This window comes from Camelus ferus, chromosome 13 (genome assembly GCF_009834535.1).
Source record: "Camelus ferus isolate YT-003-E chromosome 13, BCGSAC_Cfer_1.0, whole genome shotgun sequence".
Lineage (NCBI taxonomy): Eukaryota > Metazoa > Chordata > Mammalia > Artiodactyla > Camelidae > Camelus > Camelus ferus.
The window spans coordinates 46,032,727-46,053,157 of NC_045708.1; the positions used below are offsets into that span (position 1 = coordinate 46,032,727).

Consider the following 20,431-nt stretch of genomic DNA (forward strand, 5'->3'; position numbering starts at 1 on the left):
GTTTATTTTTGTGTATGGTGTGGGAAAGTAGTCAAATTTGACTCTTTAATATTTATCTGTCCCATTTTCCAAGCACCATTTATTGAAAAGGCTGTCTTTTCCCTATTGTATAGTCTTGCCTCCTTTGTTTTAGAATAATTGACCATATAAATGTGGGTTCATCTGGCTCTCTATTCTGTCCAATTGATCCATATGTCTGTTTTTGTGCCGGTACCATACTGTTTTGATTACTGAAGCTTAGTAGTGTCATTTGAAATGAAGGATCATGATCCCTCAGGCTTTATTCTTCTTTCTCTAGATTGTTTTGTCTATTCAGGTCTTCTGTGTTCCATACAAATTTTAAAATTATTTGTTCCAGTTCTATGAAAAATGCCATCAGTATTTTGATAAGTAGGGATTGCACTGAATCCGTAGATTGCCTTGGGTAGCATGGTAATTTTAACAATATTAAATTAGTTCTTATAAGTCACAGATGAAAATATAAAATACAAACCCATAGTAAGCATTTTCTTTAAGCTTATTGTGTAGTTTTTAAATTGTAATATTTGTGATAATTCTTAATTACATATTAATTTTATTGCATTTTAATATTAAAATGCTTTTAAAATTCTTAATTGGCTTTTGGGACTATAGACAAATTAAATATATATTTATAGACTTTTTTAAAGGTAAAAAATTAAAGCTCAACACTCAACTGCCTTAGATAAAACATTTAAAATGGCACTAGGAAATACATATTTGTATATAAAAACTACCTATAGTTAAGGTGATATTTGACCAGATCTCATATAAAATTCTGTATTAATATCAGGTCATCTGTCTTATATATCCATGAGTGGTAGGATTTATACTTTAAGATAATATTCACAGGACAACTGGTGTAGACTGCAGCAGTAATGACCCCAGACTCAGGCTGCCTGCCCTATCCAAGCCCTTGTGAAGACCCCTCCCATGCTGACTTTGGGCTGGGCCTGGGATTTGCTTTGGTTGAAGGGAGCGTAATGCAGTAATGCAGGCAGAGGCTTGTTACACGCTTGCGCACTGGGACTTGACCTCTTGGAATGCTGCTGTCGACGCCTGGTGGAGGAGACTGGTGCAGCCTCTTTGAGGAGGAGCAACCACAGGGAGTGGAAGGCCCAGCTGACTCACTGAGCCCAGGCCACAGGTGACCCACCAGCTGAATGCAGCCACCAAGGGAGCCGGAATAAGACGAGCAGAAGAACCAGCGGCCAAGCCATAAAATCGTGAGAAGTAAGAAGTTGTTATTTTAGGCCGCCAAGTTTGGGGGTGGTTTCATACCAAGGTCTATCTGAAATCTAATTCCAAGTTAGTTGGGCTGAAAGAAGGGGAAAATATGTCATCAAAATTATCGACACATTCTCCATATTAGAACCAACTGTATTCTTGTCTGATTGAAAAAAAAAAAAGACTTTTCAAAGCACAGAATGAAATGGTTAAATAATATATGGTGAATAGCAACTTAGGACATACTTAAATAAGTTTTTTTTAAAATTAAGGCTTATAAACATTTAATAATATTGTGGTTTACACAGGTAATGTGGTAAAACAACATATGGTATATTCAAGTTAGTTAGAAAATATTTTTAATGATGGACCTGGAATTTGCCAGGAGGCAAGGATGTTTTTTGAAATGTTGAGAGGCCCTGGAAACCAGTTTAAAGAGCCCACAGAGGTTAAAAATGTGATAGGTTTGGGGAGCGGGGGCTGTGGAAATAGCTTAGTGGCAGAGTGGTTCAATCCTCAGTGCTTCCATTAAAAAAAAGTGACAGATTTTGCTTCAAAAAAGGAAATAAAAATTATGCTTAATTAAAACAAGACTGTAAAAAGCCATGAGTCCATCATGATACTCAAAAGAAAAGAATAAGAATTTATTTTCTCTCCAATACTTAGTACTTTATTCAAGTAAATTTTATTCAGAGAAGAAAAGATATTGTTGTTGAAGTTTAACTGTAGGTCTCTTTTCAGGATGGGTTAAACATACAAAGGATAAGAGAATTTTAATGGCATGAGAAAGACAAGACTCTCTTCCCGTGAAACATAAATAGGCTCATGAGTCTTCCTGCTGCCCCCTCAGCACCCAACCACCTGCCGGACATTCATCTACTAAATTGTTACAAAACATTAAGGAAGTGAGACAGGGCGTTCCTTTCATAGGCATGGAGGTTCTCCCACCTGACCCTGGGGCTTTAGTTGTGGAAGAGAATTTAAAATTCTGAAGCCAAGTGGATTTTACCTTTTAAATAGACTTTAATTTGTGGAAATAATCTTTTAAATTTAAATTTAATTACTGGATGGTGGTTTTCCCAGCTGTTCTTTTGGTTGCTTTTTGTGATTACTAAAGATGCTGGATGAAGGCCAAGGGTTCACATACTGAGCCTTCTTTTACCTTGTATCCAGAAGGTGCAGGCTGGAAGAATTGTCACCCCAACCCCAAATAATGTACTGTTTGCTCTGACCTTCCCCAGGGGTTGAAATCAGAAGACAATTCATTTACAATGCTTTTTTAAAAATTTAAGTTTTTTGCTTTATTTCAAAATTGTGTATGATTTAAAGAGTTAAATGTTTCCAGCAAGACGTCCCATTTCCTCAAGGCAGCCTCCTTCAACTTTTAGCTCATTCTTCGGTATTTACCTCCACCTGCCTGGATAACATGTTCATATTTTTGATGTTTCAGTTAGCCATCATCCATTGGCTTCCCAAACAGCAGGATGTCATTGATGTAATAGATTAATGTGATATTCTACAGGATGTCCAGAAGGTCCAGATGTCTTCAGAATATTTTATGACAGAGGGCAGGAATATTAACATAGCCTTGAGCCAAACTGTAAATGTGCACTTTTGTCTGTTTCATGGGAATGCCAACTGTTTCTGATCCTTTCTTATGATTGAACCAGAGAAGAATGCGTTCACTAAATCAATGATGTGTCCCAAATACCTGAGGCCATATTAATCTACCCCAGCAAATATGCCACATTTAGCATAGCTGCTGCCATCAGGGCTTCTAATTGGTTGAGCTTGCAGTAATCTACTTTCATCCTTCAGGATCCAGCCATTTTTGGCAGGGCCACACGGTGAGTTAAATAGAGATATGATGGGAATCAGCACCTCTGTATTTTTTAAATTCGTGAATGGTACTAGTTTCTGCCATCTCCTCCTGAGATACAATATTGTTTTGATTTCCTATACCATGTTTGGCTGGAGAGGGGAGGTAATTTCAGAGGCTTCCACTTGGCCTTCCGAACTATGATAGATTTTACTTCACAGGTGTATTTACCAGTTGCCAAATAGGTCAATCCCGTTACACATGTGGGGACTGGGGATTGTGACCACTGGTGGGTCCAGTGGTGGGGCCACACATCCAGTGGACCAACTCTGAGTTGGACCTTGCCGTGATCCCATTTACTAACTGGCCTCTCTATGCCCTTACTCTAATGGAGGGCCATGATGATGCTTCTGGTCTCTGGATATCAATGTCGGTTCAGACCCTGTGTCTAGCAGTCCTTGAAATGTCTGGGTATTCCTATTTCCCCAAGGTACAATTACCCAAGTAGATGACCAGTCGGGGATGGACTGGGGAAATCATTACCATTTGTACTTGTTGAAGTCTAGCAGTGTCGTTCCGCCTGGGGACCTCTTCAGTCAGTGCGTTCCAGATCTACAGACTGGCTCAGTTGTGGAAACTGACTGAGGAATTGTGACTTTTTTGGATGACAGGACTTAGCTTTCTGATCATCTACCCTTGATTTTTTTTCTCCTGATACAAATTAATAGGACCTTTTTTGGCTGCCTATCTATATTGCCTCTAAAAATATCATGTTCTATTAACCATTTCCATAACTGTGTGGGTCAGGTCCACATTATAATAATCGTAACCCTCTGGCTTCTGATAGTTGAACACTGCCACCGGGCCTCGATTTTTGGGGGTCTTGTCATGCCCATTGCTATCAGTGAGCCAGGTTCTGGGAGGTCTCTGCTACCTTCAGCCATGACTTTCAGAGAGTCACCACTGAACTTTTTAGGGATGTTCCTGCCCTTTGCACCAATGCATTCCTTATGGTCTTGGTAAACCCTGTGTCCTTCGGGTCGTCCTTCAGAACATAATTATCATAAATTTCTGGCTGTACGTAGTATAGTACATTCGAGCACATTCACTTCCCTGAGTCTTTTTATCACTTCTTGTCCTACCTGTCTGCCCTAGCACTTCTGGCATTTTAGTGTCATTTGGTGGAGATTATTGTTTTTTCCATGTTTCTAGGAGCCATCATAGTAGTATATTTTGAGAGAAAGCTCTTTCCTGCTTACTAGAATGTAGGCATGATGGATAGAATTTAAGCAGCCATACTGGGCCATAGGTGGAAGCTATATGTTGAGAATGGAGGAAATTAGGTCACTGATGGTCACGGAATCACCTTTCTCATCCTAGCTGCCTACCCCTGCACTGTTTATGTGATAAAGAGATAAATGTTCATCTTAGATAAGGACATTTAAACTATTCTGCTTCTTGCAGATTAACCTACTCCTATCTGATGCAGAATTTGATCCCTATAAATTCGTGCTGCACATAACATAACCTTAAAAGAAATATGGTGTTGGCTTAGTAAAAGTATTTGGGCAGTGGGTGGTAAAGACTCAGATATCACAAGATAAACTGGTGACCCTTGTTGTCCAGCTGCAAGGTATTTGTGGCATGAAGGGAAATAACTGGAAAAACTTATAACCTTGGTATTTGCTGGCTTTTTCTTGCCACTTTTAGCAAAGTTCTTAGAGTGATGAACTCAGGCCTGAGCTAATCAGTCTGCAAGTAGAGATGGAAAGGAATATAGCTTTGCTAAAAGAGAAACTCTGTCTATAATCTAAGTGGATTGAGAGTCTCTAATTTGGAGCACTAAAGGGCTAAAAAAACCCAACTTCTTATATATCTCCTAATCAGAGCACATAGAAACAGTGCCTGTGAACAAAAGCCTTGGAAGGAAATATGCCTGCTACTCAGTTGTACGAGGCTGACAAATACTGGATTAAGAACGCTGTCAACCTGTTAAATCCCATTGTTGCGGATGCCTCCAAGTTAACTGTCATTAGAAGGGTAGCTGCAGAGGACGGAGAAGCCAGAAAATAAAAGATAGAGTCTTTGGGTTTGGAAACTATACCTAGGCAAGAACTGTAGCTGTAACTTCTCCCACAGAGAACTGACCGAAAGCAAAAGGATCAGAAACCTTTTAAATTTTTGCACGGATTCTACTGCGAGAGATAAACCAAGCCTGATATGCATCCATAGGCTTCTGCCATTGCCGCTGACGAGCAATTGTGGAGGTGTTTGGTATCTCTGAAGCAGCATTAGCAGAAGTCTTGGTGTCCAGCTACTAGTTCTGTGAGCCTTGACATTCAGGACTTGGGACATGTGCTGTGCTGGTGTAGATCACAGTGGGTACAGAGTGGTTCTGCAGTTGGCAGCACAAGCAGCTCTCCGATGGTTGTGGTTTCCCAGGCATTGTGGGAGCACTGTAGTTTAGAAATCATCATTTCTTGATCATAGAAGACTCACTACTCCTTTGGTGGCCTAGTTCTGTGAAGACTTTGGGACTCATTCCTGAAAAACTAATTTTAGAGTCTATTTTAATCAACAGTTCTGAGTAGTCAGTGCTCTTCCTGCTTATACCAGGGGAAGGACTCCATTCTTTGCAACTGAACATTGATGTAAACCGTACAGGAAGAATAGTGGCTGCTGACAATAGGATCTCAACTGAGATCAGAAACTAGAATTAGGGAAATTAGAATAGGAAGCTACAATTGATTATCCATCCTGATAGAGTCTGAATGATTATTATAGAGTAGAAGAGAGATAGTCCAGTCCATGGTGCACAACAGCAAAGAGACTGACCTATAATTATATTTCTAATTCTGTCCTTATCTATTTTGGATATCAACATTGTACTGGTCGTGGCATGAGTCTGGGGTGCTTTCTTTTCTGCTCTCAAATAGGAATTATCAATCCCTTGCAAGTATGGTAAAAACAAAAACAAACAAAAAAACCCTAAACATCTAGTTTTGAGCCTGTTTTACCAAATAATAGTAGCATTAACATCTCTTTAGGCAGTTTAGAGATCACATGTGTATCAGTGTGCTTTTTATAAACCAACTCAACGATTAGTAGTGTCGACACAAATAATCCATAAGCAATCTATATCAAGGAATAGACAAGAGTTTTTTATTCAAGCCAAGCTGAGGACTATAGCCCGGGAGACAGATTCAAGGAGCACTTGAATTTTGTTCCACCTAACTACAAAATGGCTTATATAGGCAAAAACTGCAAAGTTACGTAAATTGTTAAGAATTAGGATTGGAGCTGGCAAGAAGGGTGCTTGTTAAGCAAGTACTGGCTGGGGTCTGAGATGGTTGTATAGTTACAAGCAGAGACGTTGAGACCGTAAGTTTGCAGCTGGCAGTTGCTAGCAGATACTGTTTTGAAAATGGCTGGTGTTGTACTGGAGTTTGATACAGTTCAGAAAATTCAGGTTCTCAGTGATGCAGGAACATGTCTGAAACCACATCCACAATGGTCTCCTGGTTCCATTTTGATTTTTAAATGATCTTAAATGTCATTGGGTGCTTTATAAGTCTGTCTTAAAATGGGTATTTGGGAAGGATATTGATTCTAAAATTACAGTTATCTGGGTTTAGAATTCCTGGCTTGGTAAGGGTAGATAGAGGTCATCAATGCCCTGCAGATTTTTCAGGATTAAGTATCTCCTAGGTGATTTTTTCTGAGTGTTGTGGCTTTAAATACCATTTGGTGACTCCCAAATTTGTATCTTCTCATCTCAGTTTTCTACTGAGCTCCAAACTTGATATCTGTTGGCTCAATATCTCTATTTGCATGTGAAATAGGCATCTCAGTCTTAATGTCTAAGAACAATGACCCCTCTCACCAAACCCATTATTATCCCAATGTTCTCTATTTTAGAAAGGACTAACCACTATCAAGTTGCTTTGGTTTAAAACAAAACAAAACAAACCTTGTCCTTTTTTGGTTTCTTTTTTCTTATCCATTAGCAGATCTGGTTGGCTATACTTCAAAATGCATCCTGAATCCTACCAGTTCTCAACATTTCTACTGCTACCACTTTATTCCAAGCCACCATAATTTACTCCCTGGGCTGCTGAAATAGCCTCCTAGGTGACCTTCCAGCTCGCACTCATGAAGGTCAACGGTCTATGCACCACAAGCAGCCACTTTACAAACTATGCCACTCCCTAGCTCAAAACCTCAGAAGACTCCCATTTCCTTACCCTGCTTAAACCCTGCCCATGTCACTCATCTCTTTTCCCACATAAATCACACGTAGGCTCATGTGCTCTAAGCACCCTGGGCTCCGTGCTTCCTTCCAGAACAGAAGCCTGAGGACTTTTGTAACTTGCCATTCTCCCTGCCTGAACTTAGCTGCACTTTCATTCAGCTATCTCCTCAAATGTCAGACTATACTACCTAAAACAGCACACTCCTTATTTCCTTTCCCTATAACTCGTATTATTTTATATCATTTTAGTTTAACATCTACCCTCTTTGGAATGTAAAGTCCCTTTGGAGCAGGGAATGTATTTCATTCACACCGTATCCTTAGCGCCTGGGAGAATGCACATATGAGGCATATAAAAACATGCTTAATTAAATGAGTTTGTACTGAACTTATCCTGTTTAACTGCCATCCTTGCTTTGAGGTCACCTCACCAAGGCAAACATACACAGACGGAAGCAGAAAGCAGCGGAGCCTGTTAGTAAGGCGCGCGCAGGAACCCTCTGCAGCTTCCCCAGCCAGAGCTGGGCCTTAAGAATGCTCTTTCGTTTCCTTGTCCGGCCGGGAAGGGCAAAGGGTAAACGGGAGAAAATGAGGCGTGGAGGGGCTGAGAAAGGAGCCTCAGCTCTGCAGTGCTCGGTCGAGAATCTATTGTTACCATGGCGGCGCTTGTTTTTACTGGGTGGCCCGGGGGCTGGGGCTGCGATTCCGTACCGAAAGCGCAAGCCAGGAGCAGCCAGCAAAGCGGTCAGCCATTTTCCGAAACTAGTCTCCCGGGTAACCCCCGCCCGAGTGTGTACGCATGAATCGAGGGCGGGACTTATTGTGAGGGCCTCGCTCGGGAAACCGCACCCTCGCTGGCGTCCCACCTTCGAGGATTCACAAAACGCAGAGCAAGATTTAACAGTCCGCGGCGAAAGCGCGCACTCGAGCGCCAATGAGAGCGGAAGGAGGTGAACCGCTCCAGAGGAGCACTCTGTCTGTACAACAATGATTGGCTGGAGCCTTCCTCCCTTCTTCTTGGTATTGGCTGGACTGCCTTTCCCCGCCTACTCCGTTGGCTTTTTGCCTATGTACTTCTGATTGGCTCCTCCTAGGCTGCGGGGGGCAGGATTTGGGGATTGTTCGTTACGGATTGGTGGATTTGAGCACCTGGCGTCTCCTTCTCAAGCAAGGCGCCCGTCCCATTTTTTTTTCTCTGTCCCGTCTCCCGACCCGTACGCTTTTCCCTCAACTCGCGCGCACGAATGGTTAAAAAAAAGGGTGTGAGGCTCGAGCCCGCCAGCCAGGCCTCTAGCTCCTAGCGCGCGCCCTCAGCGAGGACCCGCGCGGGCTGCCCGTGACGCTGCCTGCGCTGTTTGAAACTGCAGAACCCGTTAGGAGCTTGGGGCAACTACTGTTCCAGCTAGTTCCGGAGCCCGTACGTGCCAGGGGAGCGAGTGGCCGTCGCGAGGGGGCTCCGGACTTTCGTGTCTCCGCAGCGCGGAGACTAGAACCGGCACTTTCGTAGGACGCCACCTCCAATCGCAGCGCTGGCGCGGGCGGAGGCTAAAACACGGGGGTCCTGAGACTCAGGAAAACGCGCCAAGTTCCCGTCGGTGGTGGAGTGGGGAAGACCCTAGCGGTTCGGGCGCCGGGCAATCGAGGTTGCTCCTGGCGCTCCCTGCCGTCCCGGGGCGGGGGCGGGCGCGGGCAGGCGCCGCTCCGGGGATGTAGTTGGTGCCGGCGCCAGGCAGGACGGAGCGGCAGCCCGGATTCCCGCTTTTGAGCGAATGGTCACTCCCCCGCGGGGGAGGGCGATCCGACCAGCTTTTGCTTGGGCCGGGGGCCCCGCGGGCTCGGGGCAGGGCTCACCTGTCGCATCCACACACTCCCCGATTGGACTCGCCGGCGTCACCGCCGCGGACCTCTTTGGGCCATGACCAGGTAAGGAGGGCCTGGAGAGGAGGGGCCGGGGCCGGGGCAAGTTCGGCGGGCGCCGGAGGGGGCCGCGGGGAGGACCCCCGGCTCCTTTGGTGCTGCGCCCTCGCCGAGCTGCCAGCGGAGCCCTCTGTGCCCCGGGAGGGGCACCCCCTCCTGCTGCCGCCGGGGACTCGAGGCAGGTGCTGGCCGGGCATAAATAGGCCAACTCCACCGGCGAAGGGGCCCGGAGCGGCGGGTCCGCTTGCGGACGCCACCCGCCGGCCTCCCTCCCAGCCCATACCGCCTTTGACGGGCACGGACATCAGCACCATCCCGTCTTTTTTTCACTTTCTTTTCCGTTCCTAGAGTGCGCGGGGTAGGGAGGAGAAATGCTTTCACTCACGTTATCCTGTGTCGGTGATTGCTACATTTTACCGCGCAGCTTAACTTTAACTTTTCTACAAGTATTTAGAACGCCACGTGTCTTAAACCTTTGTCAAGGATATTATCCTTGTTTTACATTTTTTGTGAAAAGTTGGAATTAAGTCGTGCCTTGTTATAAAGGAAAAAACTTAAAACTAATGAGACTTAAAAGTGTTTACATTGTCGTTTGTTCAAGAACATCTAACTTTCGATTTATTGTGTTTTCTGCGAAACTTGATTTAGATTTATGGGAGAAACATTTTTGAGGTAACAACCCACAGTGATAAGAACAGCCAGGAGCAAGAACCGGTATAGCATCAGATACGGCACCTGATAAAATGTTATATTTTAGGTAATGTTGAATGTTTAATTATTGCTTTGAGGAGCCTTGAGGGTTGGTTTATTAATTAGGATTAATACTGTAACTTCAGCTGCTTGGTCATTTTTTTCTTATATTTACTGAAGTCTGGTTACTCTGTCTCTTAGTCCAGTTTATGACAGTCTAGTTTTTGTCATTAGAATTGGCTCCTAAGAAAACCCTTTTTCAGGAATCACTGATGCTTAGAGATCCCTGGCACCTTAGTGCAGGCTGGTTTATCATTCGCAATAGCATTTCATCGGTAGCATTAAGTGGCCAGGGCAGTAAATTGAGTTGGAGAGCTCATGGGGAAATTGGTCGGCTTTCCAGGTATTCCTGAGTTGTCTCAAAAAGGTGGTTTCCGTGCTAAGTTCAGTGTTGTCAATTCTCAGATCAGGTGCAGCGGAGTGGAATGCTTATTAAGGACGGAATTTAGTTCATCCTGTTACTCTACCTATATTTGAAAGTCATTGCTGAACTTTCGGACTCAAGTAATTTTCTGGTACTACTCCAGTCAGATATTTGTCCCCAGGTAATCCTCATGAAAAATAGAAGTGAATTGTAAAATAACTACCAAAAACACAGCCCTTTTTTTAAATCCAAAATTTGTTTTAAAACGGAAGAAAGTTTGCACAAGACAAAATCAAATCATCTTTTTTCCCTACTTAACGGCAGTATTTTAAAAAATCCTATTGTTTAAAAAAATGTTTCAGAAAATCAGTAGTACATTGTGGCTTCTAGCGCTTAAGAACTTGATATACACAAAGTATAGCAGTTTTTTTACACCATTATCTCACCTTTGCATATGGTTTATTGCTTTTCACACAAGTTTTTAGGTGTAAGCTTAACATCAGATCTGTGCCTTTTCTTGTGTGCAAATTATACTTTAAATATATTTTTAGAGACTTTATTTCACGTGTTCATATTAATAACTAGAAAAAGCCTTGGAAGGAGATCTTAGTCACTTACAGCACTCCTTTGACTTTCCCATTCATCCCTCTGTTTCTTACCTCCTACTTTAGAGTTAGAGATGGTATTTGCTCAGTGTTTTCTGAATGAACTGATACATAATAGTTTTTAATTTAATATTTCTTTACTATAGGTCTCCTACTAAAATGGGGTATTTTGTGATAGACTAATAAAAGTTAAGTATCTGATTTTTTGGGTTATTTAAGAAAGTTAAGGACAAATGGCAAGCTCCTTCATTTAAGCGACAAACCTTGAGTGCCTGTTATTGCCAGGCATTTGGTTTTGGTTTTCAAATATGAAGTTTTATAATTAGTACCATTCCTTGGTAAATTTGTTTTCAGAAATGGTGATTTTATTGCCTACAGCTGATAACTGAAAACTAATAACTTTTTCTTTGTGATTAACAGATATGATTGGTGATTACAAGGTCCTTGTATAAATTAATTCTTGTCAACTCCTTGGGATTTGAAGAGAAAATGCCTGGTGTCATACCTAGTGAAAGTAATGGGCTTTCAAGAGGTAGTCCATCAAAAAAAAATAGACTTTCCTTGAAGTTTTTCCAGAAAAAGGAAACCAAGAGAGCCTTAGATTTCACGGATTCTCAAGAAAATGAAGAAAAAGCTTCTGAATATAGAGGATCTGAAATGTATGTATGTTATTTTAAGTATATTTCTGTACTTTTAAAATTATGCATCAGTGGAAGAGCAGTGAACTGGATTGATATCTACAGACATGGTGACCTGATAGTCCATAGAGGCAAAACAAACAAAAACCTAAAGCCCCATTAGAGAGGCAAGTCTAGCAGTGTAGTCAGTAAAACTGGTGGTTCCCCACATCTATACATCTATAATGTTAACTCATTTAAACTGCTCAGCAGGTGACTTGGAGAAATACTCATTTACTAAAATTATTTTTCAATTTAAACTTGTTTGTAGTGCAGCACATTTTGTGTAAGACTAAAGAAATTTGTGGGGGTTTTTTTGCTCAGAAGACTTGACAGTTACCTGACATAGTTAAACTTTGTAGTCATACCTATTGGGGGTGTACAGTTGCAAATTATTCGAGGTGTACAATTGCAAATTATATTTAAAATAATCTTAGATGCTTTTGATGCAAATAAATCTTTCAGTGGCTGAAAAGAAATGAGAACAAGATGGAATACTTTATTCCACCAAGAGTTGCTCTAGCTGGAGTCCACACTTGCTCCTTCAACACATAAGCAGTCTGCTGTATGACTAAAGTAGATTCGGTCTCCTTTGTAATTTAGTAATATTTACCAATAATCAGTTTAGGAGATTGTGTTTGAACCTTTTGTTCACCAGCAATCATGCCAATAAACACTTGGAGGTATTAGAGTAATAGCTGGCAACTGTAAAACAAATAAAAATGCTGTGAGGACTGTTGTTAAACTGAGGTAAAAGTATTGTAAACTTGAACAATTCATTTTTAAGTGAAGGATAGCTATATAATTATCTTCATAGACTCTGTTTCCTCTTAATCTCTTTTTAACGGAACCTGACTTAGTGCAGCCTCTCCCAAGTATTGTCATAGATTATTCCCAGGTTTCTATTCAGAGTTAACTACTTGATTAAAATGTCAGGTTGGCTTAACAAATCACAGTACCAGTTCTGCAATTTTCTGCTCTGTAAAGTGGGATTAACAGCCCTTTAATGGAATTGCTTTGATGCTTGTTGAGTAAAACAGTATTTTTAAAGTACTTGTAAAACTTTTACTCTGGGTGTATAGCAATTTTTGCACTTGAACAGATTTTTTCTCTTAAAGTGTCATCTGAATTTCAGAGGGTACAACTTTTGGAAAAAGACTAAATATAAGGAAGTAATATTTCCATTATTACTTATTACTTCCATTACTACAATCTTAAATCTTTGTTTAACAATCTACTTCAGTATGCCTTTCTCCCTTCTGTACTTAATAGTGATCAAGTTGTTCCTGCAGCACAGTCCTCACCTATAAACTGTGAGAAGAGAGAAAACTTGTTACCATTTGTGGGATTGAATAATCTTGGCAATACTTGTTATCTTAATAGTATACTTCAGGTAAGTTGTTTTGCTATATAAATACAAACTTTAGTAGGCAAAGAATGATGTAACATTTAATGTCTTCTGAGAATTTCAGGTTATTGGAAGAGTTCAATTGTCCTTACTGTCTTGCTTTTGACTGTAAATAAGCCAGAATGGAGTAAAATAATCATGATTCTAAACTGCATGTTACAAACGCCCTTTGGGGTAAGAGAAAGTGATAAATAAAATTAGGATAGCAAAATTGAGTAGACCTTGGTTAAACTGAAGATGCCAAACCTTTAGTTTTTCTGCCTGATTCCTCATGCTATTGTTGTATGTATTTTAACCCTAGGAACCATATCTGTTTTATGTGTACCCTTGTATCTGGTCAGGCTCTGCTGTGGTGCCACTGAGGGGAAGAAGATAGTAGGCTACTATAATGAAATACAGACCAATTTTGGACACCAATCTTAATATAAAAATTTTAAATAATGCACATTTAAACATGCTCCACAAAAAGCATGATAGTGTTTTAATGATTTTTAAGTATGTTGTTTGTTCAGTAAACACATAATCTCACATTTTATAGGTATTATATTTTTGTCCTGGTTTTAAATCTGGAGTGAAGCACTTATTTAATATTATTTCAAGGAAGAAAGAAGCCCTAAAAGATGAAGCCAATCAAAAAGATAAGGTAAAAAATAAAATTAATGGAAATTCACTTGCTTAGAAATAGATACAACAGGATTTGGGAAGATGACAAAAACTCTTAAACTGAATCTGAGAATTGAAGTTTTCATTATCTTACGTTGTCAGAAAGGCAGTTATTTTTCATTGTGCAGTAGCTAACTAAATTATCCCCTTTTGTAGAGTGTTTTCTTCAGTTCTTTAATTTGTTTACTATTCAACATTGTCATTTGTATACTGCCATCACAATTTATCATATTTTTACCCCGTTATTTATCTATTTTTTCAAATTGATTCATTCTTAACATTTAAGTAAATTTTAAGAAACCTGTGAGTTACATTATAAAATCATTATCACCCACATAATAGAAAGTAACCAAAACTACTGTTAAAATTTTTAAGTTTATTTGTATACCCCCATAAAATTAGTGTTATGAAATTAAATTTAGAGAAACTGGTATTGTATAGTGAGACAAAGACAGGAGGGGAGAAGGTACTTAATTTGTTCATAAATAAAAATATTGGCTTGTGTGTTTCTTGACAGGGAAATTGCAAAGAAGATTCTTTGGCAAGTTATGAACTAATATGCAGCTTACAGTCCTTGATCATTTCAGTTGAACAGCTTCAGGCTAGTTTTCTCTTAAATCCGGAGAAATATACTGATGAACTTGCTACTCAGCCAAGGCGACTGCTTAACACACTCAGGTATAGCCTGTTACATAATTTTAAGATTCTAATTCTTTGGAAGAGAGAGATAATGTGAACAAGTGGGGTGAATAAAGGGCAAGGAAAATCGAAACTACAGATCTACAATCCTTAATATCCCAGAGGCTCAAAACCTGGAAATGTTTTCTTAAGATTGTTTATAAATTTCATTAGATCTGAATTTGTATGAGGCTGTTTATAGTCTTTATTCATATTTATCTGTAATGCAGATATTCCTACACTTTCCTGTAGAAGTAGTAATGAGTGTAATTATGGGATACTGTCCCCATCGTGTTGGCAATACATATTTTACTCTGCCATATTGTCTATTTTAATCTAAAAATTTCTGAATTATCAAATATATTTGGTACTAAGGATTTCAGGTTAGGAATTATATAGCTATATGTTCAGAATATTCACAAGAACTGTAAATTCCAAATATTCTATTTTTGTTTGTGCTTAGAAGAGAACTAGTAGTTAACTGGACTAGATTTGTGTATTGTCTTAAAAAATGAAATTTTATTCTATATATAAAAAAGTCTTATTTAAAATATTAAAAGGCTTAAGTCTTTAAAATGATTTAATCATTTAGTTTAGGAATAGATTGAAATGTAATACATTGTCGTACATTTGTTAAGGGGCAGAATAGTGTGGCCAGGAGCAGGTTTGAATCCTGGCTTTGCCTCTCTATGACCTTGAGCAAGTTACCTTATCTGTATAAATAGTGGTGATAGTAATACTTCATAGTGTTATCATGAGAATTATGTTATACATATAATATAAAAAGCATTTTGACTAAAACTTGGACATAGTAAGCACTATGTACATATTAGCTATTATTAACAATATTTAGAAGATCAGAGTATCTGATAAAGAAAATGAGGTTAAATTTGTTTTCTTTAGTTACAAGTTTAGGTAAGTTTCAAACTAGTAGCTGAGTAAATGTTTTTGGGCTTTTAAAATAATTTATGATATCCCTATAAATGAGTTCATTTCTGTATAGAAAGGTTTTTTTTATTGTATCTTCAAAACTAGAATAGATGAATGGAAATTTTTATTTATAGGGAACTCAACCCTATGTATGAAGGATATCTACAGCATGATGCACAGGAAGTATTACAGTGTATTTTGGGAAACATTCAAGAAACATGCCAACTCCTAAAAAAAGAAGAAGTAAAAAATGTGGCAGAGTTATCTACTAAGGTAGAAGAAAAAGAACAGAAAGAGGAAGTAAGTGGTAATAACAGCACGGAGGTGGACAATGTGAGGCATTCTGAAGATTTTAAAGAAAAACTCCCAAAAGGAAGTGGGAAAAGAAAAAGTGACACTGAATTTGGTAGCATGAAGAAAAAAGTCAAAGTCTCCAAGGATCACCAGTCATTGGAAGAAAACCAGAGACAAACCAGATCAAAAAGAAAAGCTACAGGTGACACATTAGAGATTCCTCCTAAAATAATCCCCAAGTACCTCTCTGAAAGTGAGAGTGCAAGAGCCTCACAAAAGAAATCAAGAGTTAAAATAAATTGGTTAAAGTCTGCAACTAAGCAACCCAGCATTCTTTCTAAATTCTGTAGTCTGGGGAAAATAACCACCAACCAAGGATCCAAAGGACAGTCTGAAGAAAATGAATATGATCTTGAAGAGGACTTGGGGAATTGTGAAAATGACACAGCTAATGGTTGTGAACTTGAATCTCCAGGGAATAATGTTATGCCCATTAATGTTAATGAAGTTAAGCCCATAAACAAAGGTCAGTAATAATTTATTCTTGGACATTGATAGGTTAGGAGGATTAACAACTGCAGAATTGGAATTTTCTTTTTAGATACATGTGCAGTATAATATCTGACTAATGTTTTAAGAGAAATTTAACAGTATGAACTGGTGTCTTAAGCACTATGCTCATGTATTTTGTGTGTGTATATAAACCTCAGTAGTCTTAAGGTAATAGTAATTCATGTTTATAAACTAGAAGAGTTTAATACATATTAATAGAAGGAGAATATTTTACCCTCTTACATATGAAGTATTTGACAATTCATGAAGGAAATTGCATTTAGCAAAATGCAATTTTAAAGTAGAGAACTAAGTAGTTACACCATACCTGAACTGGATTTCTACCTAGTTTTGTACAGATCTCAGGGGAAATGTGTAGATTGACATGGTTAATGATTTTACCAAAAGTGTCATCCTTTGGGGTGTCTTTGGGAAGGGAGTTAAGACAATTGTGTGAAACTTTTTTAGAGAGAACAGCAATTTATATTCGAAATTATCGTTATAGGGAATGTGTATTTCATGAATAAGTCACCTAATAAGCGAGCTGAGATATGGAAATCAGCCTTTTATTCATGATCTGCTTTAAGTGGATTAATGGTTATTTGGGCTGTGCTGAAAACCTCATCTATATAGATTGTTTTTCTTTTTTGTTTTAGGCACAGAGCAAATTGGTTTTGAGCTAGTGGAGAAATTATTTCAAGGTCAGCTGGTATTAAGAACTCGTTGCTTGGAATGTGAAAGTTTAACAGAAAGAAGAGAAGATTTTCAAGACATCAGTGTACCAGTACAAGAAGATGAGCTTTCCAAAGCTGAGGAGAGTTCTGAAAGTAAGCAAAATTGGAGTCTTGTATGGACCATGGGATAATTAGTTTTCTTCAATAAAACAGACTAATACGTAGCTTGTATAATTATTGAGAAAAAAGCTGGCTCTTAGTGTCTTTGGTATAATAAAAATCTTTCTGCTTATATAGCTTCATTTGCTAATAGTTAACAGCATTGGGGAAATTGTGGCATCTTTATTTTGATGTGTAGAGTATTGTTATAATGAGAAAGCGAAATGCTTTAAGTAAGTTAATTTTGGGGTGCCTCAGTCTCTCAGAGCTACTGATATTTTTGTTAACACAATATTTGAGCCACTGTTTTGTCAGTATAAACTACAAAAAGTCTGGTAATGTCATGGGAAGTTGATCATGAGACTGGTTTACCTATTCAGATATTGTTGGCTTTTAAATATAAACTAAAGAGACTAGGGTTATCTTGATTTTGCTGTCCCTGTCACCTCAGTATTTTTTGGCTGAGCAGATATTTATATTTAAAGGTATGTGCACTGTTGAGGATGAACTTCTGGTGAGGGTTTCTGAAAATAAAAAAAAATAGTTATTTGGGAAGGATTAGTCAATTGAAATTACATGCTAATTTTGAACATGGAACTTTGTAGCTTAAGTTTTAAATTTCTGGGAGATTTTTCATTTGCAAGTGAAAGGATTCTCTTATGTAGTTTCTCCAGAGCCCAAAACAGAAATGAAGACCCTGAGATGGGCAATTTCACAGTTTGCTTCGGTGGAGAGGATTGTAGGAGAAGATAAATATTTCTGTGAAAATTGTCATCATTATACTGAAGCTGAACGAAGTCTTTTGTTTGACAAAATGCCTGAAGTTATAACTATTCATTTGAAGTGCTTTGCGGCTAGTGGCCTGGAGTGAGTATTATAAAGTTTTGTTCAAAATACTATAATAGTAACAAAATAGTATAATAGAAACTATTGAAATAAAGTAATTTATAAAGATTGCCTTCGAAAAGTTTGTTCTCTTATTAACAGTTTCCCTGTAAAAACGCAGCCGCTTAAATCCTTTTGGTATGAATGCGTGTTCTATAATTTGTTCATACATCTTTTCATTTTCATTCCTTATTGGATAGTTTTAGTTGAATTAATAAAATAGGGAATAAATTTTATATACATCAAGTTTTTATTTGAGGGGAGAAAAAAGCCAAAATTAGTTTAAGGTAAGCTGGGAAATCAAACTAGTCTTTGAACAAACTAGTTTTTGAGCAATTTGAGAGATTATTCTGTAGCTCAAAATTTAATTATCTAAAAGCAATTAAATAATAAATATAAAAATGCCAATTACATTTTGAATGGTCTCTGACTTTTTCTGGCATGTATATATGGTGTCATTGTAGATTTTATTCCTTCCTATATTAATGAATTGTTTGAAATTACATGAGAGCTTCCCAGTGGCTCACCACACATTTTATTATGCCAGAAGATGACATACAATTATTTCTTTCAGTGGACTTTTTCTTCGCTATAGTACTATTTTTTTTTTTTTTTTGGTCCCCAAATCTTGGTTAGAGGCAGACTTCACAATAAAATGACTTAACTTCAAAATCCTTTACATTTTATTAAGTGTTTTTAAAATGCTACTTATTTTCTTACTGCATAAAATTAGGAAAATAAAATTGAGGGAAAGTGCCATATATCCTTCACAGAAACACCTGAATATTAGTATTTATTTTAGTATTTTTTCTTCAGTGTAAATATATAAAATTGAGGACTTGTTTTTATTGTGAGCACTAAATATTAAGGGTTCATTCAGATTTTTACTTGGTTTCACACTGGTTGTAAAATGGAATATATATAAAATGAAATCCTACAAAGCCTTTTTTTTCTTCCAAAGGTTTGATTGTTACGGTGGTGGACTTTCCAAGATCAACACCCCTTTACTGACACCTCTTAAATTGTCACTAGAAGAATGGAGCACAAAGCCAACCAACGACAGCTATGGATTATTTGCGGTTGTGATGCATAGTGGCATTACCATCAGTAGTGGGCATTATACTGCTTCTGTTAAAGTCACTGACCTTAACAGTTTAGAATTAGATAAGGAAAATTTTGTGGTCGACCAAATGTGTGAAATTGGTAAGCCAGAACCACTGAATGAGGAGGAAGCAAGGGGTGTGGTTGAAAATTATGACGATGAAGAAGTGTCAATTAGAGCCAGTGGAAATACACAGCCAAGTAAAGTTTTGAACAAAAAAAATGTAGAAGCTATTGGACTTCTTGGAGGACAAAAGAGTAAAGCAGATTATGAGTTGTACAACAAAGCATCTAATCCTGATAAAGCTGCCAGTACAGCATTGGCTGAAAATAGAAATTCTGAGGCTAATGGTACTAATGGGACCCATGAATCTGATAGAAACAAGGAATCCAGTGACCAAACAGGCATTAACATTAGTGGATTTGAGAACAAAATTTCATATGTAGTACAAAGCTTAAAGGAGTATGAGGGGAAGTGGTTGCTTTTTGATGATTCTGAAGTGAAAGTTACCGAAGAGAAGGACTTCCTGAATTCTCTTTCCCCTTCTACATCTCCTACATCTACTCCTTACTTGCTATTTTATAAGAAATTATAGAGTGAGTGTATTTTCCTTGTGTATATATTCAACAGACTTGGACAAACATTGGTACAACTGATGATATCAGAAGTCTTTAGCTTATCTTTTGAAGCTACTGGATATTGGTCTCTCTAGGCTTTTATATAAATAGTGAAATTTGAATTATTGAAAACCATGTTAATTTTTAGAATTCACTTCCTTAGTAGAGACTAGTGATGCATTAGCTTCTGGAAACAAACTTGTATAGGTTCTTAATTGAATTACTCAAAATGGAAGCATTTAAACACTTTTGAATTTACACCTATCTTTTGTGTTTGCTTTTTAAAATAAAGTGCTTGTATTTGTATCTCCATATTTTGGAGTAATTATCTACACGATGTTTATAGGTCCTGTGGGTTTTCAGCTAAGAAGCAGAATCTCATTTCAGTACATTTAGTTTTCTAAGTCATGAAGCCAGATCTTTGATGGGCTGTGTTAGAGGCACAAAGTCTGGATTATGTGTGTATTCACAATGGTGTACATTTTGTGCCTTGAATCAACTTTGAAAAGTGGCTCAGAAAACGTGGATAGTCAGTCCCCTTCTATCTTGACAAGGATTTTATATGTATTTATGAAGACTGTTCTGTACTCTAGTAAATCTTTTTGGGCGTGGACTACTTTGTGTCTCTTCACAGGCATACTCTGCATGGTCTGTATGCAGTACAACAAACTTAGAGGTATGACCTTAAATTTAACTTTTTAAAAACCAGGAGGTCAATAAATTTTAAACTGCGTAACTATGTATATAAATGCTTGAGCTTTTTTTTTTTACTTGCATATTTTTACCATAAATACAGCTGGGTTTTCAAAGAACAGAATATGTGTCTGTATTATATATTTA

The 20,431-nt window shown here is 38.4% G+C and overlaps 1 protein-coding gene across 2 annotated transcripts; it reads left to right on the forward strand.

Annotated features, from left to right (window-relative positions):
• Window positions 1-8,604: 8,604 nt before the first annotated feature.
• On the forward strand, window positions 8,605-20,340 carry USP1 (ubiquitin specific peptidase 1). 2 transcript variants are annotated; one of them, XM_032494456.1, is made up of 10 exons: window positions 8,605-9,239; window positions 9,882-9,990; window positions 11,373-11,611; window positions 12,902-13,022; window positions 13,576-13,680; window positions 14,218-14,378; window positions 15,443-16,128; window positions 16,811-16,981; window positions 17,653-17,854; window positions 18,834-20,340. In XM_032494456.1, the coding sequence occupies exons 3-10, from the start codon at window positions 11,442-11,444 to the stop codon at window positions 19,567-19,569; spliced, it is 2,352 nt and encodes a 783-aa protein (XP_032350347.1). In that variant the 5' UTR covers window positions 8,605-9,239; window positions 9,882-9,990; window positions 11,373-11,441; the 3' UTR covers window positions 19,570-20,340. The 2 variants fall into 2 exon arrangements, with proteins under 2 accessions (XP_032350347.1, XP_032350346.1); XM_032494455.1 differs by lacking the exon at window positions 9,882-9,990.
• Window positions 20,341-20,431: the final 91 nt, after the last annotated feature.

What these genes read in the sequence shown, in the direction of transcription:
- USP1 (XM_032494456.1), top strand. Translation starts at nt 11,442, where the DNA reads ATGCCTGGTGTCATACCTAGTGAAAGTAATGGGCTTTCAAGAGGTAGT. An exon ending in CGACTGCTTAACACACTCAG is followed by an intron (nt 14,379 to 15,442) that starts GTATAGCCTGTT and finishes TTTTATTTATAG; the next exon opens with GGAACTCAACCCTATGTATG. An exon ending in AGCTGAGGAGAGTTCTGAAA is followed by an intron (nt 16,982 to 17,652) that starts GTAAGCAAAATT and finishes TCTCTTATGTAG; the next exon opens with TTTCTCCAGAGCCCAAAACA.